The 17459-nt window shown below is 38.0% G+C and overlaps 1 protein-coding gene across 2 annotated transcripts; it reads right to left on the reverse strand.

The window, feature by feature from the left end:
• Nucleotides 1–4726: 4726 nt before the first annotated feature.
• Nucleotides 4727–17459, reverse strand: mpp1 (MAGUK p55 scaffold protein 1). Of its 2 annotated transcripts, none has more exons than XM_023275416.3 (12): nt 17112–17459; nt 12322–12450; nt 12151–12229; nt 10146–10231; nt 9965–10033; nt 8138–8334; nt 7584–7687; nt 7411–7491; nt 7022–7102; nt 6713–6915; nt 5608–5682; nt 4727–5516 (listed from the first exon to the last, which is right to left on the reverse strand). In XM_023275416.3, the coding sequence occupies exons 1-12, from the start codon at nt 17445–17447 to the stop codon at nt 5340–5342; spliced, it is 1617 nt and encodes a 538-aa protein (XP_023131184.1). In that variant the 5' UTR covers nt 17448–17459; the 3' UTR covers nt 4727–5339. The 2 variants fall into 2 exon arrangements, with proteins under 2 accessions (XP_023131184.1, XP_023131183.1); XM_023275415.3 differs by having other exon boundaries at nt 12322–12453; nt 17112–17457.

Genomic DNA, 17459 nt, shown 5'->3' on the forward strand with positions numbered 1-17459 from the left:
ACCTGGGGAGCATCCCTGCTTTAAGTGCTTTAAGAGTTACCCAAGTAGAGTAAAATAAATGTACGATTTTTTAAAAACGCATTTTATTTTATTTATTTAGAAATTTAGAGACTAGATAACCATCATTATCTTAAATTTTTAAGTCATTTTTTTTTTGTCTTTCAAAAAGCAGGCTTTTAAAAACTTGTGTTTTTGATTATTTGGATTTAATTGTATAGTTTAACTACTGACAAATGATTAATTAACCTCACATTGATAACCTTGATACTTGTGGTGATTTTTAAAATCAGAACTAGATGCGGTAAAAGACCTGAAGGCCCAACCTGCTAACACAGTAGTTACGTTCTTTTAAAAACGTCACTTAAGAGAGGTGAATGTATAATTATCTTTAGACCTGTGATGACAGGATATTAGACCTTAAGTATCTGAGGAGGGTAGCCAGGCAAGCCTATAAAGCAGGCCCATGGGTTCCCCTCCTTCCTTGGGTTTCCCAAGCAAAGCAACAGGAAAAATTATGGATCAAATCAAGAAAGGATAGCAACCTCCTCTTTGTAGCACAAGTATTTAAGTCATGTTTGTTGATTTGGAACTTTTCTTTCTAAAAGGTGATTTCTTCTGAAATAAGACTGTGTGTAATGATTTTTAATTTTTTCCCCATGGTTATGATTTGTCTAATCAGAATTGACTGACATGGCATCAGGCCTATAGTCTCTAAAGAACTTAATCAGGCCAGCCTATTAAAAAAGGTCAATAAATGAATGCATACAAATATTGATTAGTGTTTGTTTCTTAAAAACTCTGACTAGACAGATGCAATTCCTACAAGCTAAATTATTAGCCGCATCAGCAGTGAATGTAAACATACTAACTCTTAGTCATTTAAGTGAATTCATTCACTAAGCTCCACACTTTTTAATTTTCTAAATCTAATGGAGATGTTAAGTATTTTCTGTTCAGCTAGCAGTGCATTAGGAGCTTTAAGTGCCACTTGTATGATTTGTTAAGAAGGTTTATGGTGATATTTTAACATGCCAGCCGTGGCACATTACAAGCTCAAATATAGAGTATACATGGGCACTGTCAGTTCAATCAGAACTGGACGACATGGCGTCATGAAGACTTAGAGTATTTGTGGAAGTTGGCCCTGCCAGCCTATAAAACAAGCCAATAAAGGAATCAATTTAAATATCATTTAGTGTTTATTTCTTAAAAGCTGCCAGCTGAATTACTGTCAGTTTCCATTTTAGCCTCCAGAGCTCCTTATAACTGCCCTGAATTTATTGTCTTTAGAGATGCTGCCAGAGAGGAAGTGAAAGTAAAACATGCTAATGAGCCATAAATTGTTGCATTACTGCACCAATAAACCAAAAACAGTGGAATCAATTGTCACCTACTGCAGGATCTAATCGGTTATAAAGAACAGATTTTATCTTTGGCTGGTTTCACCTGAAAAAAAGCGTCTTTAAGAGGAGTAAATAAACATACATGAATGTGCAGTAGATTTTAGATGTTTGAATGCCTGGATAGATGAACCTCATGAAAAATGTTACATTATAATCATGCTGTTTGATTGGCTTGTAATCCATGTGTATGTTGTCTGGCATCTGAGTAACACTGGAGGAATCCTTTGCCAGGCTAAATCCAGTTACATATTTAACCCACTAAACCTAACTTGACCCCAATATGGCATCAGTTGGTTTATTCTGCAGCATGGAGTGAGTAAACTACTGAAATCTCTTGCAAGACTAAAAACATGTTACATGTTTTCTAGAGTAACTTCTTGTATGGTGTAAATCAAACTCTCTTGTTTCATTATATTTGTTGTAATAACGTTCATTATCAGTATGTGGTTATAAATTAGAACTTGGGTAAACAACAAACATACCTGATACTTATCTATAATATAGGATAATGATATTTTACATTCAAACTGCTTTATGTTATGAAATCAAAACATTATAGACTACAACAAAAGAAAAAAAAATCAAGTTTTCTGTTTGAACCTGGGCAAATAGCACATTATTTTCCTCAGGATTTGTAGAAAAATATGTTTGGACAGAATATCCACAGACTCTTCAGGGCCTTTATATATCTAACAAATATCCTAATAATGCTTCTCACAAAGGCCCAAAATCATCTGTGAAACTGAAGTGTTGAATAAAAGATTTTTAAAGGAGGTTTTCCATGTTGGCAACAGGATAACTTGAATAAATGTACTTAACTTTTGTATTTTTTAAGTTTCGATCAGCTCAGAAATTCACAAATGTCAGTCAAACTCTCGCCATAATTTATTTTGTCATTGCTAAGCAGTTAAGTAGGATGCAATCCTACACTGGGCCTTTAAAGAGGCAGATTTGAAGCACTTCTAAATTTGAATAGATATTCCACTTCTCAGAAACACGTGGCTTTTTCTTGGCCTGTAACAGCATGTTTGGATGCTGTTTGTTTTATTTCTATTCACTTTATTTTGTAGTCAATCCATCATTTTTTCCCCAAAAGATTCAAAACCCACATGGTTACATATGCCACTGCAACTTCAGTAATTTACTGCACATGTTGTTAGAGGAGCGTATTTGCCAAAGAATTGACCAACCTTCTTAACTTGCAATATATTCTCAGAGTAGCTATGGATGTCCAGACTCAACCACATGGTGGCACCAAATGACAGCTTTGTTTCAAGTCTCCTGAAAGCAGGCACAAGCTGTTTTGGTAACTGTCCCCCTCAATATGATGACCTCAGTCATGATGTGGTGGATGATGTACAGTTCATTACACACACGTTACGATTTAATGAGCAGATTGAGCTTATTTTTACACATTTATTGTATGGTTTCTGTTACATCTTGATACGTCACTTCAGAAAACCTATTTGCTTATGCCAAGTGAGCTTAGTCTTTTATGATATTTATAGCATCATTGAATTAATTTACTTTTATTGTATATGTAAACTGCTCACGTTGGTTCTTATAGGGTGTATATAAATAAACTTTAATTTCCAAAATCATGACAATTTTACAGTTTTCCTTTTTTTCCTGCTTTTCCACATTTCAGAGCAAGAAAGATTGACAAAATCAGAAATGCTAGCAATAACCACATTTCAGAATCTATGAACAAATATCACCTAAAACGTGTGCTGTTTACAGATACACTATATTGCCAAAAGTATTCGCTCACCTGCCTTGACTCACATATGAATGTAAGTGCCATCCCATTCCTAATCCATAGGGTTCAATATGACGTCGGTCCACCCTTTGCAGCTATAACAGCTTCAACTCTTCTGGGAAGGCTGTTCACAAGGTTTAGGAGTGTGTTTATGGGAATTTTTGACCATTCTTCCAGAAGCACATTTGTGAAGTCACACACTGATGTTGGACCAGAAGGCCTGGCTCTCAGTCTCTGCTCTAATTCATCCCAAAGGTGTTCTATGGGGTTGAGGTCAGGACTCTGTGCAGGCCATTCAAGTTCATCCACACCAGACTCTGTCATCCATGTCTTTATGGACCTTGCTTTGTGCACTGGTGCACAGTCATGTTGGAAGAGGAAGGGGCCAGCTCCAAACTGTTCCCACAAAGTTGGGAGCATGGAATTGTCCAAAATGTCTTGGTATGCTGAAGCATTCAGAGTTCCTTTCACTGGAACTAAGGGGCCAAGCCCAGCTCCTGAAAAACAAACCCCACAACTTGTTGCACAGGTGGCATCCTATCACAGTTCCACGCTGGAATTCACTGAGATCCTGAGAGCGACCCATTCTTTCACAAATGTTTGTAAAAGCAGTCTGCATGCCTAAGTGCTTGATTTTATACACCTGTGGCCATGGAAGTGATTGGAACACCTGATTTTGATTATTTGGATGGGTGAGCGAATACTTTTGGCAATATAGCGTATCCTTGCTTCCAGTAAATATGCTTGTCCTATGAACTTTATTACTTGTTAATTTATGTTAGCAATATTTGTATACTATCTCAAGCATTTATATAATTAGTATTTTTACATGGAATCATTTATTAAGATTTCATTAAGTACTCATTTCTCACAATTCAGCCAGGAAACTGTGCAAACTTGAACTGGATGTCAGTTGTGATCACATTCATTGTCATGTATAACCTGTAACTCTGTCTCCCACACTGTGGATGAGGGAGGAATTGTAATGTGGGAGATACAGGTACATTACCTGCTCAGGCAGAGACGTCTTGATCTATAATTGATCACAGCCTTGAGCCATGATGCCCTCTGAAAAATTCAGGCAGACATGAGCCCTCTGCCCCCACAACGCTTCTGCTGCTTAGTCCAAGTCTAAAAAGTTGTGGGAGGTTTGAGGGATGGAATATTCTGCTCAGATATGATAAAGCATTTTTGGCAGCAAGCATAAAATAGGTCTCCATAATACATTAACTCAACCATAAAAGACTAATTATTAACCTTATATTTCAGTTAAGTCTCCTGGTTTTGCTCATCATTGACTGCCATGTGTTCTCCTATCTAAAGTGGATCTAGTGGAATTAATTTGTTCATATTTAGGAGATTTCCTGCTAACAAAAACCTGCCATAAGGATTCCTTCGGGGCTGAGCAGCAAGTCCCCAGTCGAATCTGAGCCAGTCAAAACATTAGCTGCTTGTCACTCCCGATTTTGTCTTCCTCATGTAGCCCAACTCACTTCACTATCCTCATTAATAAATGTAACAATGCCTTACAACAGAGATTTTAAAAAAAAAAAAACAGAAGCAGTTGTAACAGAGCTGGGAAATTTATTTTTGTTTAAAAGTGCCTTTACAGTACCCCATGAGGTATACAATTTTGATAAAACAAAACATGTGAGGTTGTCAACGACTGACATTGTAAGGTTTTGTGTAGAGGACATCATTGATGTATGGAGTTACACAGACTGCATGAACAAAAGAGAATCTCAGTTTCATGGGACAATCTAATGAAAGCAGAGAAAACATAATGAATCCAGAATCAATGCTTCACATGATAAAAATCCTGCTATTTTAAAATGTGGATTTCATTCACAGTTGTGGTCCTGTTTTGGATTTTCTAACCACCAATCACAAAAGTGAGCGACACCAAAACTTAACCCTTAACCCCTCAAAAGCCTCAAGCACAAATGTCTAAACAACCACAAAAAAACATCCCTGGTGAGAATCTCCACTTTCTGTAATAAAGCTTTCAACATATTGCTTAATTTTTTGGATGCATTTGTGCAAACAATCTCTGTGACAATTAAAAGTAATTGAAAGGTAAACCCACACACATCACTAACTCAGAGGTTTCGTGTAAAGAGTGATATTGCACTGCTTTCCAACAAATAAAAACGTATCATACTGGTGTCAGGCATCTTTCAGTACACCCATGATACAGGCACCCACTGCGGGGTGGAGGTGGCTCGCTCTATGGCCTCCTCCACACCTTTAACACTTTCATCCACGTCGTTGTTGACGAGAACCACATCAAAGAAGTGTCTATATGTGGTCAAAATGGCGTCAGACTCTTTCTGGATCATCTGCAGGTTTTCCGTCTACGAGAGAAGATACAGAAGTTCAGCAGTTTGAAGATGATGGAGCTTGGTGTTTTAAAGTGTTTAAAGTATGCTCGTGAAGATGTATCACCTGGGGAGCTGTGTTGGTCGGAGCAATGAACACCACCAGAGGTGCAAAATCAGCAGTCCGCAAGAGTTTCAAGGTCTGCGAGAAGAATTAGTGTGAGATCGATTAAATACAAGGAAACAGCTTGTAGGAGGATCATGCTGGAGATTTATAAAGAAGGTCCTTCTAGCAGAACAAATGATTTCCAGGTGATGAAAATGCTTTTGCAATGGGTAAATCCAGGATATGACACATTTTTTTTGAATTTGTACCCATGTTGCTGCCTTGTGGGTGGAGATGTTTGGTTATTGAGTGGAATACTGCTGTACTACAGACGAAAAAATCTTCTGAAGTGAGGACAAATGAAAAACACTTTTCTGGCTGTTCATTTGCTTGTTAGACACTATTTGTTTGAAAGCCCATAATTGGAAATAGGCAAGGAGGACTAATGTAAGAAAAAAGAAATACTGTAAGTTAAGGCTAGTTCCAGAGAAGCTTTATGTTTATGCTTATTTCTCAGTATAAATCAGTATGTTTGTGTGTTTTATCAGCCCACTTTCACCTGACAGGAGTGCTTCTTTGATTTTAAGTAGATGCTTTTTTTAGTCAAATTTTGAGGGATTTTCTTCCTTAACTCCATTTCGACAAACCTATACAGTAGATATCTTCGTTTAGTGCTGCATGTAGATGGGAAGAATAGTATCTCACGGTAGGGAAAAAATACATTGTTTGCGTTGCTGAAGTTGGACAGCAGACCAAACAATCCAACTGTTCCACAACACACTGCTGATATACTAAAAAACAAGGGCAACAGCAGCTCAAACTGTAGCTATAACTGACAATAACTTTGATGTGGACCTCTTTGTACTGTACTGCTATAAACAACAGAGTTAAGCTAATGTGTACGTGGTCAGCATTGGAGGAACATTTTCCAACCATAGAGTGAAGCATCGTTAGTTTATGCAGGATAGCAACCCGATGCTAGCATACTTCCAAATTGCTAAGAGGCATTAAAACACTCATTGACTTTATGTGACTCTGGGTAATGCTGAAACAGTACTACAGGTAACAATAATAGTAATTTCTTTTCATCACATCTATTGCTTTGATGTTACGTGTTGCTGCTAACCTGTGGTTCTATATCCAGCAGAGCAATTTTGCCCTGCTCATGGATCTTCTGGATGGTCTCAATTTTGGTACCAAACATAAATCCCTGGAAGCTGCCGTACTCCAGTAGCTCATTTCCAGAGATGCATTTGGTCATGGCTTGATTGGAGATGAAATAGTACTCCTGTCCGTTCTCCTCATCCTTACGCTGGGGTCTGGTGGTGTCTGTGCAGGTTAAAAGTTTAAAAATTAGCCTGTGGATAGTTTGTCAAACCTCTATGCTATATATATATACATACACCTCGGATGAAAAGATTCTGAGTCTACTTACGTGGTGCAGGGTAGGAAAATTTCTCTGCGTATTTTGTCAACAGTGAATTTTTGATATGGCTCCTTCCCACACCAGGTGCACCTAAAAACAGCAGATGTTTAAAAATAGGATCTTAAAAGGACACATTAATCAAACATTAACTTTACTGTCAATTGCAGAGAACCACTGACATTAAACAAGTTACACTGTCATCAGTTTTGATTAAATACAATTGTTAAAGTCTGTTGTAGACAAGTATGACATCCTCAGGCTGTTTTAGAGTTCCATACATACTTTCATTTTAGACGTTTTGTGAGACAAAAGTTCCAAAAGAGAATACATGTGGATCAATGATGATGATCAACAATGTCTTGCTATGTAATACAACGTAACTGTAGTAAGATGCTTACCGATGAGCACCAGCGTTTTCCTCTTAAAAGCAGGGAGCTGAACAACTTCCTCATATGAAATCACATCCAATTGGTCAAAAACTGCAAAAGGAGGGATTTTTGTTGTAGATAAAATCATACTCGAGTGCAACTGAGTGGAAGCACACATTTCTCAATTCCAGTATCACACTCACTCGAGCTGTGTTTAGCTAGGTACTTGTCTTTGCACTTCTTTTTCTTTCCGAATGGGCTGCAGGACTGGCTGCCCTCTCTGGCCTTGCTTTTACTGGCCACCCTCCTGCAGGGAAAACAGAAATTTGGGTTAAGTTGAGAACATTTGGTACAGTCCTTAAGTCTTTAATTATGGCTTCATTAAGCTGGATTAGTCATCATTCCTTCTTCTATTAATCTGTTAAGCAAAAACGTCATAGTTTGAGCCATGGGGACCACAGCCTTGAAAATACCCTTGTTAGGATGGCTGGCTGTTCTTTACATTGTCTTAAAAGTATGCAATGTTGTTCTGAGTTACACAATTTGTTGCTTTCAGTCGTGCAATATGTTCTAATTTGCTGTTGTACAATATGTTGTTTAACTACAATGTTTTGCGTTGAAGTTTTTTACTAATGGCACGTAAATGTGTGTACATACAGCATGTGTACTACTCCACTGTCACATGTCTATAAACTCTGTAAAACACAGGGGACAATAAAGTATATCGTATTGCATCGTGTATGAATGAGCTGTGTACCATTCTTGGAGCTCTGGGGAGGGTATCAGACCAGCGAAGTCAGCAGCACTGCTTTCCACTCTGCCCTGCCACCAGTTTGGATCCTGCTTGTTGATGATCTGAATGATGTCACCATTTTGAAACTTCAGACCCGCCTCTTTGCATGGGATGAGGTCGTCCTTGGCAGGGTCGTAGTCAAACTGGGCCCTCATGTACATCTGCAGATCAAGAGCACATCTGATGAACTTCCTCAGTGGGAAAATAATTGAACATTTGTGGTGTGTGTTTGATATTTGTAACCTGATATTTCAGATAACCTGTAGAGCTTATTATTGTGTTCAATAACCTCCCATCACCTACAACAGATCAGCCTTAAGTAAAGTTTCTAAAATCCACATATTTGTTGTTGCTGAGCACAAACTTTCCAATAACCCTGACTTTGAAACATAAAACTATTTCTATATTTTTTTCTGAAATCTGTGAAGACATTTTCTCAATATTCTATTCAGTCTGTTCTAAGAAATCACATCCTGTTATGCCAGCTGCTTGCTGGATCATTGTCATTTCTTTGAAATCGCTGAAATACTGCATTCTCCAACCTTGGACTAAAATATGCCACATTTTGCTTTTCATAAACATTTCAATGAAAGTTTAGATGCTGCTGCCAGCTGGCTGATAACCGCAGCACCTGCAGAACATACTGCTGTAATGGGGACAGAATGTTACAAATTATTTGCCTCAGCAAATGCTAAACATTTAGGCCCTGCAGTGCTTGTAAATATACATAAATAACATCCTTGAGAACAAACTCTCATAGTTAGACTTTGAATACACGTGTTTGGATTCTGCTAATGTTAACTGTGAAATCCACCCTTAAGCAGAAAATACAAATTCATGGTATGATCTTGGACAGCTCAGTTCAAATTGGGAACATATCAATGCCCTTTCTTCTGCTCTTTTTGTGCAGACCACTAACTGGTGTCCTATTAATATGTTAAAATATTCTTTATGTATATAACAGATTAGAATTCTTCCTCCTTCTATATAAACTATGTCTAAGCTGTCAAAGGTCACAGCAAGAGAGCATGTAAATTCTCTTCAGGGTGAATTAATTCTAGTATTAGTAGAGTTCATGAACATTTGTGGTTTCCCCAAGACCCTCCAGTGTACACAGACAAAACAGATACGTCCAATGTGTAAGAAAAGCAAAAGCACTGGAATGGTCTGGGTCACCAAAAATGATGCTCTTTGGATGCAAAGCGGATTAACTAAGGCTACACATTAATGGACTACAAGCTGTAAAGTTGATTGCTATCACTGACCACAGCAGACTTAATGCAGAAGAGCAACATCACAGAACAGATTAATGTGGTTATTAAAATAAAGCCCCTTTATATCCATGTATATCACAGACTATTCTACAGTGAGTTGCTATTAGCAGCCATTTTTATGCCATATGAGGAACACGTATTATGTCTGCTGGAGAAACAAGTTGTGGCCAGTAGATGGCAGAATGAAACACACTACCAGAGTGTTTCAAGTCAAACTAGCAAAGCAAATGAGTGATTTTTTTTTTTTTTTTTTTTTTAGCTTTGAATTAATTGTATAATCACCTGAGTTGTTCACTGACTAACAGAAGATTCACCTAAACAAGATCATTTCAAACAGGTAAGTTGAAGAAGAAAAGAAAAAAAAACATCATCTTTGTACTCTGGATCAGAATAGAAAGTGGATTTTCTATGTTTACTCATGCAAATTTAAAAAAAATAAACACAAAGTTTAGTCAGAACCAAAGTTACAAGCACCACAAGACCAAAGCTGTGCATGTTCTGCCGGTCATGTTATTACCTCACAGGCTCGGGATCGACTCTGAACGTTGGGAATGATCTTCATTGTCACTACTCCATTGGTTTCTTTCTGCGAGTGAAGACAACATAGTTTTACATGTATTTAGTCAGGTAAGTGGAACAAAAATAAAAACTAGCATAGATTATAGTGCTAAAAATTAAGCAGGGAGGTATCAACTTACCAGGATCTTTTGTAGCTGATCTACAGTTTGGTTTGTCACACTTTTCCCATTGATTTCTGCTATTTCATCTCCTTCATGTAAAGACCCTGAACAGAAGAGAGAACCAGGAGAAATGGAGTGAATTCAGATGTGCTTTGTTTTGCATTCTTGCTCAGCAACACAGCATATGACATTTTTTGATATTATCTTGTACAGCTCATTCAGAAGAGTAAAAATAGCATTTTCTTGTCAAGGCACAGAGTCTATTCGTGTAGCTCAGTAACTGTTGACCTATTGACATCGTAAAGTGGTCTTTATTCATATCACGCTGACTAACTGGCCAATCGATTAAATGTTATTTTTGGATAATCTGCATTAGCCACTAATTGTCTCACAAGACTGGTAAACAAAAAGATCAATGCAGAGTTTGCATCAGTGTGCCTTTAACCACACTCAGTGGGTTCTGTGAAACATTCCACTGCTGAATGTAACGGTAAATTGCTTTCAAAGCCGGACATATTGAATGGGTCACTTCTCATAAAATTCGCCTGACTCCTGGCTTTTAATAAGGAACAATGATTATGTTAGTTGGAAACAGAAATGTAGCGAAAAGTCAAAAGCAGCTGACTGTGCTCACAGGGCTTGAAACACTATGTTATGGTCATCTCCAGCTGACCCAAACAGTTAATCAATTTCAAAAATTTGAAATTACAATTCATAACATTGCAATGAGAAAATGGCAAGGACTGCAGTTTACCATTCACTTTGAGCAGCATGTGTGATCCATGGTTCAAACTCTTGTGTCAATAGTTTTTCCCCCCAGATCACTCAGCTGTAGACCCCACCCTTCACTCTTTTTGATGAATTTTACTTTCAAGACCATGGCCCCCCAGGAGGCCATGGTCTTGAAAGTAAAATTCAATTTTCACTTGGGACGCTTTAGATAGCTTTAAACTTCACACTGGAATTTTATTTTTAATTAGTGTTATACCCTACAGTATATCTCTTTGCTATTATCATTACTAGGGATTCATTGACACATGACTAAAAAACCTACAACATGGTGTCTGCATTATTAATTGGCACTGGGCATTAAAAAATACAAATCAGCTGACCACTAATACAGTATATATGCTGAGTGAAACACATTTAACCCTCTAATTATCTTGGGGCAATGTGACCCCATTCAATGTTTAACGTCTCTGAATAAATAATTGACATTGACTTTTTTTCCTTCATATTTAACGACTTTTTCTAATTTAAAAGGGACAACTGGGTAAATATAAAATTAACATGTTAATATGTTTTCATTGTCCTGTACACATGTTGTACACATCAGACCCCAGGCTTTTAGCTGTATAAAACATGTAAGAAATATCAATATTTACACAGTTTTTCTTTGGTTGTTTTGGATGATACTGAGGACACTATAACATCCACTTTTATAATCTTCAAAAACTTTAGGGCCCTAAACTTTTTTAAATTGTGTTAATTTTTTCCTGGGGTCAAATTGACCTCAAACATAATACATGTTACTATTCTTGATAACAGAAATTGTTTGTCATTCCAAATGTTATAGATAACTAAAAATATGTACTTTGAAATAATATAAAACCATTTAAACACCAGAAAAGCGATCTCTCTCCAATTATAGGTCAGTCAGTGAGATCTTCACGTACCAGGTATTCTGCATGTATAAGCGGAGTGGGTGGGGAGTTGTTTTATTGAAAGGGCTGCTTAGGTAGTCAACAGAAAGACATAATGTCCCTGACACACAAACCTGGGGAACAATTTTAATTATAATAATTTCCTAGAGGTTTAAATTGCTGGAGTCAAACTGACACCAAGGATAAAAGATGTTAGTAAATTTGAAGGTAATAGGAGGGCTAAGTAATATATTTTCTTGATTCTATTATCGTATAGTTCCTGATCAGGGCATCAGTTCGGCCTCCTCCACTAGAAATAGATGCAAATGTATAAAGCAGGTCTGTACTCCCCACTAACAGATCAATGTGTGATTAATTACCTTGTCTGTGGATCATCCCCCCGTGCAATATTCTGGCCACTGTGCACCGTTGTTTGTCGTTCAGCTTCAGAGTGACCCCCTAAACACAAAAAAACACAGTCAATGACGAGGAATCCAAAATTCTAATTTAAAAATAGACCATTTGTGTGCATTTAGAAGCAGATAATATACCATTGGCTCTGAGGGATTCTTTTCAAATGCTACTTCTTTCATCCTGGTCAGCTCTGTGCCGTTCATGTGTCGAGCGCTGCCGTTGGTGTAAACATCTGCCCCTTTATTCTCATAGGTTTGCATAGCCGCCTGCTAAAAATAAAGACAGACAATGAAATTAAAAACACTCATTTTATCGAACACGAACTGAAATCGACTTTGCTTAAAATTATCCTGAGTCTAAACCTCTCATTAAGCAAGTAATTTAATTCACTGTTCAGTTCACCTGCTCACATCAGGATCATTATCTCAGGAGTATTTCCAATAACTGCAGCGAACACTTTCTGCTCATGTGTGCCAACAGCTATGTTTCATTTGCAGTTTCAACATATGTTCGAGGTTGAAAATTAACCCGGCGTTATAACACTTCATTAACCGCGTCCAGTCATCTGGTCTGTGTGGTCATGGATACCAGCAGTGTCATCAGGTGATCACACAGAACAAAAGCATCAATGCAAGACAACTAATCCTCCTTAGAAGTATACGGTCTCTGAATGAAAAGCTTCGCATGCTGTGCTTTTACGCCTACAACAAATACAGTCCACATCACTGTCAGAGAAGAAACCCACATATTTTAAAGGCAGATGAGAAAAAGCTCCACTGAGGAATCACTTTCAATGTCTCACGTACAAGATAAGATATATATTGACTCCTTGAAAGTACTTTTCTGTGGACAGCACGGAACAACGAGTCCACGATATGAAAATTAGTCACTGAACTAACATCAGACACATGATCACCTGCATCAGCACAAATTTTCTGCATGAAAATGACACATCAGCACTGCTTCAGCAAAACTATATTATCTATCTTCCAGCATCAGCACTACAATAAACCAATAAATATCATTATCACCCTCCTCCTCCTCTTCGCCTCTGACCTCACCTGTATGTCCAGAAAGGCAGCATGGTGCAGGCAGGAATTCACTCATAAATGTATGTTTTAAGTAAGTGGTTAACATATAGACTACCGTTCCAGAGTTTGAATCACTAAGAAATGTCCGTATTTTTGAAAGAAAGGCATTTTTTTAAATGAAGATAACATTAAATGAATAAGAAATACAGTCTGGACATTGTAAATGTGGTAAATGACTATGTAAACGAACATCTCCAGCAACCATCACTCCTGTGTTCTAATGCTACATTGTGTTAGCTAATGGTGTTGAAAAGCTAACTGATGATTGGAAAACCTTTGTGCAATTGCATTAGTACATGAATAAAAGTGTGAGATTTCATGGAAAGCATGAAATTGTCTGGGTGAGCCCAAATTTTTGAACGGTAGTGTGTATATACATATACACACAGTAAGTGTGTACATTATTTTTTTGACACGAGCGACCTCTGGAAACCGGATTTAGAAAGCTACTTCTATTTTTGCATTGGTGAGTCAGGAGAAGACTGGATGCAGGAGTCACGACAGTCCCAGTTGTTTGTCTGTGCAACGTGATAGTTATTTACCAGCACCTGGAGTACTGGGACGAGATCCTGCGATGAAATGATGAAACTACATCTTCTGACGAAAGGAATTTGTGCGGCAGTGAAAGTCCTGAATCACCACACACTGATTTCCCACTTTCTGCTTCTTAGAGCAAATGATCTCAATCTTGAGCTGCTGCAAGATGACAGGAAATTCATTTTCTGAATCCAGAAAATGTACAAAAGTGCCAGAAATCAGACCATTAGGACGATCATATAATGATATTTCAGTTTTTTTTCCACCAATTTAGAGAAAATATTATAGGGGCTCACTACAAGCAGGAATAACTGTTGACACAATATTGACAAGTTTGCCTCATAGCACTGACAGAGACTTTTTTCCCTTCATCAAAGTACAGACCCTCAGGGGGAGCAGGAAGGAAACTGAAAGGTTAGATCTGAATGTCAACTATCATTGCTGCAATAATCTGCTTTAGCACAAAGCAGCCATCTGAAAAACAGGTTAGGCAACATGAATGCATAGTGCCTTTAGAATATTTAGATGATTAGATTAAGATTGGAAATGAAAGGCCTGTTAATTAAACGGGTCTCGTCAGGATGTTCACAGGGAGCTCTGTCAGAGATAAACTCCTGATTAAAAGCAGTCTTCTGTTTTATCGCTGCGTTCAAATCACTGGTGGCCCCTGCTGCCATAAGTGCAGTCAGGAAGTCCTTTTATAAGCTTGAATGTCGGCTTTGGGTGTGGAGAAGCAACAGGATACAAACAAACCTCTGGTGGAAAGGACAAATGCATTCAAAAGAAGGGAAGAGTGAGCCTTCCTTTCTTAGGGTGGGTTTGTTTGTTGTTGAAGTAGATCAAACATAATGTAATGGACACATTGGGTTGTTGTTCTATTTGCTTTTCTTCATACAACCCCTGATCGAATATCACAGATAACTACAGAATCTGCCTCTTTTTACCTGCTCTCTCTCATGACATGATTTGCCTTTTAAATCAATGAATATTAATTATTAATCCTCCCCCAGTGCAGCATTTAGGATGCCTCTCCTTTGTCTCCCATTGATTTCCTCAAGAAACACAGTAGGAGATCAATATCTGACCTATATGGGAGTCACAGAGTGGGTAACAGGCTCAACACAAAAAGAAAAAAAAATCCCTGAACAGCTGCAGTTTCTGAGAAAACAAACTGGAAGATTTTAGACAGATTACAGAGAAATAGCCGGAAGGGCTGCTAACGTTCAAGACATTCAGTCCTCCGTCTCTTTTCCCTGAAGTCTGGCCTGCCTGAACTTGTTAAAGTCCTAGGGTTTGGACTTTTCTAGGCTGAAACAGTGATAATGGAAAATGTGGTTAAAACAACAAGTTTCAAGAAGTTTAAATGCATGATTAAGTGAGTATGTACACTGTTAAAGATGGGGGAAAAAAGATGAAGTAACAAGAGTCTCAGAAAAAAACACTTTAAAAAAATCCGTGGAACACTGTAATCTTCCAAAACTGTTTAAAAAAAAAAAAACAAAAAAAAACAAACAAACAAAAAAAAAAAAAAAAATATATATATATATATATATATATATATATATATATATATATATATATATGGTAAATATTTGAACAACAATCACACTTTTAGCTGATTTAAATACAGTAGGACACTGTAATTATATGTTCCCATATTCTAAAAGAAAAAATATTATTTGTAAAAATACATATTTTTTATGAGGACATTACGTACACTTTGGGCCTGTTTTTTTCTTCTTCTTCTATTTCAGAAGATACTATCTGTAATTTAACAAAATAGGAAAAATCTTAAAAATAACAGTTAAAACTATTTGTATTTTCTATCTTCAATATACACATTTTTAAGAATTTCATATAATGGCAAATATTTTTAACTGTTGCTATTTATTGCTGATTAAATTACAAATGGCCTGTTTTTAAGGTTAAATTTATATTTAATTGTGTGATTTTACTAGTTATTATTGCCATTTTCACAAAACAGGAAAAAAAATTACGTGAAACGAGTAAATTGTTCAACAGAACACAGCTAAAAGCTTCTAAAAACATAATTCTTTTTACAGTGTATGCAGGGTCATGCACAGTTGTAAAGCCTGAAGTATGAGTTGTGGGTTTTTTAGAGGAGCATAACTTAATGCAAGACTGCAAACAGCACTGAGCTGGAACATGTGCAGAGCAGAACAGGCTTTCCCACTCCTCTGTTCATTCCTAAACTCAAGATAAAGTGTCCATAAGATACCAATAATTGCCCATGACAGATACCACACACAGTGCTGGGAGATAATGGCCAACATGACCTCCCTTAAAGACACTGATTTCATGAAGCAGCGCTGAGCAGAAGAATACAAGATCATAACTCAAGGCTATTGAACTGCAAACTGCTGATGTCAGGAAAGGAGTTTCCTCTCTTCCCCATTCCCTCAGCGGCTCACTGCTGACTTTTCAAATTCAGAGAAGACTCTTCAGCACAACAGAGTCCTCTCTGCTGTCACGGGCTGCCAAATCCAGGCCTAACAGGTCGCTGAGGATTTAACCGGTCTCCCCCCCACCTCCACACATCACTCAGATGCTGTTTTTAACTACTTTCAGTTCACATGAGTGAGGTGTTGTTCACTTGGAGGCAAAGTCGGTGGTTTTGTAACATAATCCAGTGCTAAAGTAAAAAGTAAAGAGGTTTAAAGAAAAGGCTGTGATGTGGTAAACAAACTGCTGCTGGTGACACTAATTCCTGAGGCAAAATTACACAGCACTGTTCAAAACACCAGCAAATGTTATACATCACCCTGCATTATTTACACTACACACCCTGTCCCTTTAAGATGAGTTTACTGCCACTGTAAGACATGTTCACATGATTAATATGGGGTCAGAACAAAGACATTCATTAGGCTGAGTAACACTGGCTTACAGGATCATTGTCTTATGATCAAAGCTGGAAATGCAGACTTGACTACACGTGACAGACTAGTTTCGTGAAGTTGCCAAATGGCTTTCATGTGCAGTTTTGGGGGAGAATGCAGAAGTGAAATTGCCAATGCAATGTCTGCAGGAATGAGGCTGACAGAGCAATGCAGAGGTTGCTAACACAGCAGCTGTAAACATCTGCACGTCTTTGTTTAAGACATTTAGCCGCTGTGGCATGAACACATACGAGGCTCTATTTTTAAAGATCTAGTCGAGTCACAAACAGCGGTCACAGCCTCTGCTCTACATCTGCTTCCGGGAAGCAAATACCGAAATATGGGGGGTCCAAAAAAACCCCCACTCACATAAGGTTAAAAATAAAGCCTACATCCTACCTTGTCAGACTTTGGTTTGTTTTGAAGGAGCTGCTCCAGGTAGAGATCGGAGAGGGCTGTCCGGACGCTGTTCACCGGCTCCAGTATGACAGCAGGTTCGTTTTTATTGGATTTTAACGTCATCTTTCTGTTAGCTAGTTGGAAAAAACTGTGAACCCGACGTGCCCCCCGATCAAGGTCCGCAAGAGGCCGGACAAGACGGAGAGGAGGCCGCTGATAAGAACCCTGACGAGATGATAAGTCACCGCTGAGACAAAAGTCCAAGGTTTGATCAGCAGTAGGTGAGGGACATGAGATAAGTGGTGCGGGGACACCGCTGACAAAGCAAGTAAACATGAAGCTGACTGC

The sequence above is a fragment of the Amphiprion ocellaris genome, chromosome 14 (assembly GCF_022539595.1).
Source record: "Amphiprion ocellaris isolate individual 3 ecotype Okinawa chromosome 14, ASM2253959v1, whole genome shotgun sequence".
Lineage (NCBI taxonomy): Eukaryota > Metazoa > Chordata > Actinopteri > Pomacentridae > Amphiprion > Amphiprion ocellaris.

Bases quoted from the DNA above. Each gene is read 5' to 3' on its own strand.
- mpp1 (XM_023275415.3), bottom strand. From the start codon at position 17,447: ATGTTTACTTGCTTTGTCAGCGGTGTCCCCGCACCACTTATCTCATGT. The intron at 7,492-7,583 runs GTGAGTGTGATA...CTCCTTTTGCAG, and splicing joins CCTAGCTAAACACAGCTCGA to TTTTTGACCAATTGGATGTG. The intron at 7,103-7,410 runs GTAAGCATCTTA...TGCTGTTTTTAG, and splicing joins GAAAACGCTGGTGCTCATCG to GTGCACCTGGTGTGGGAAGG.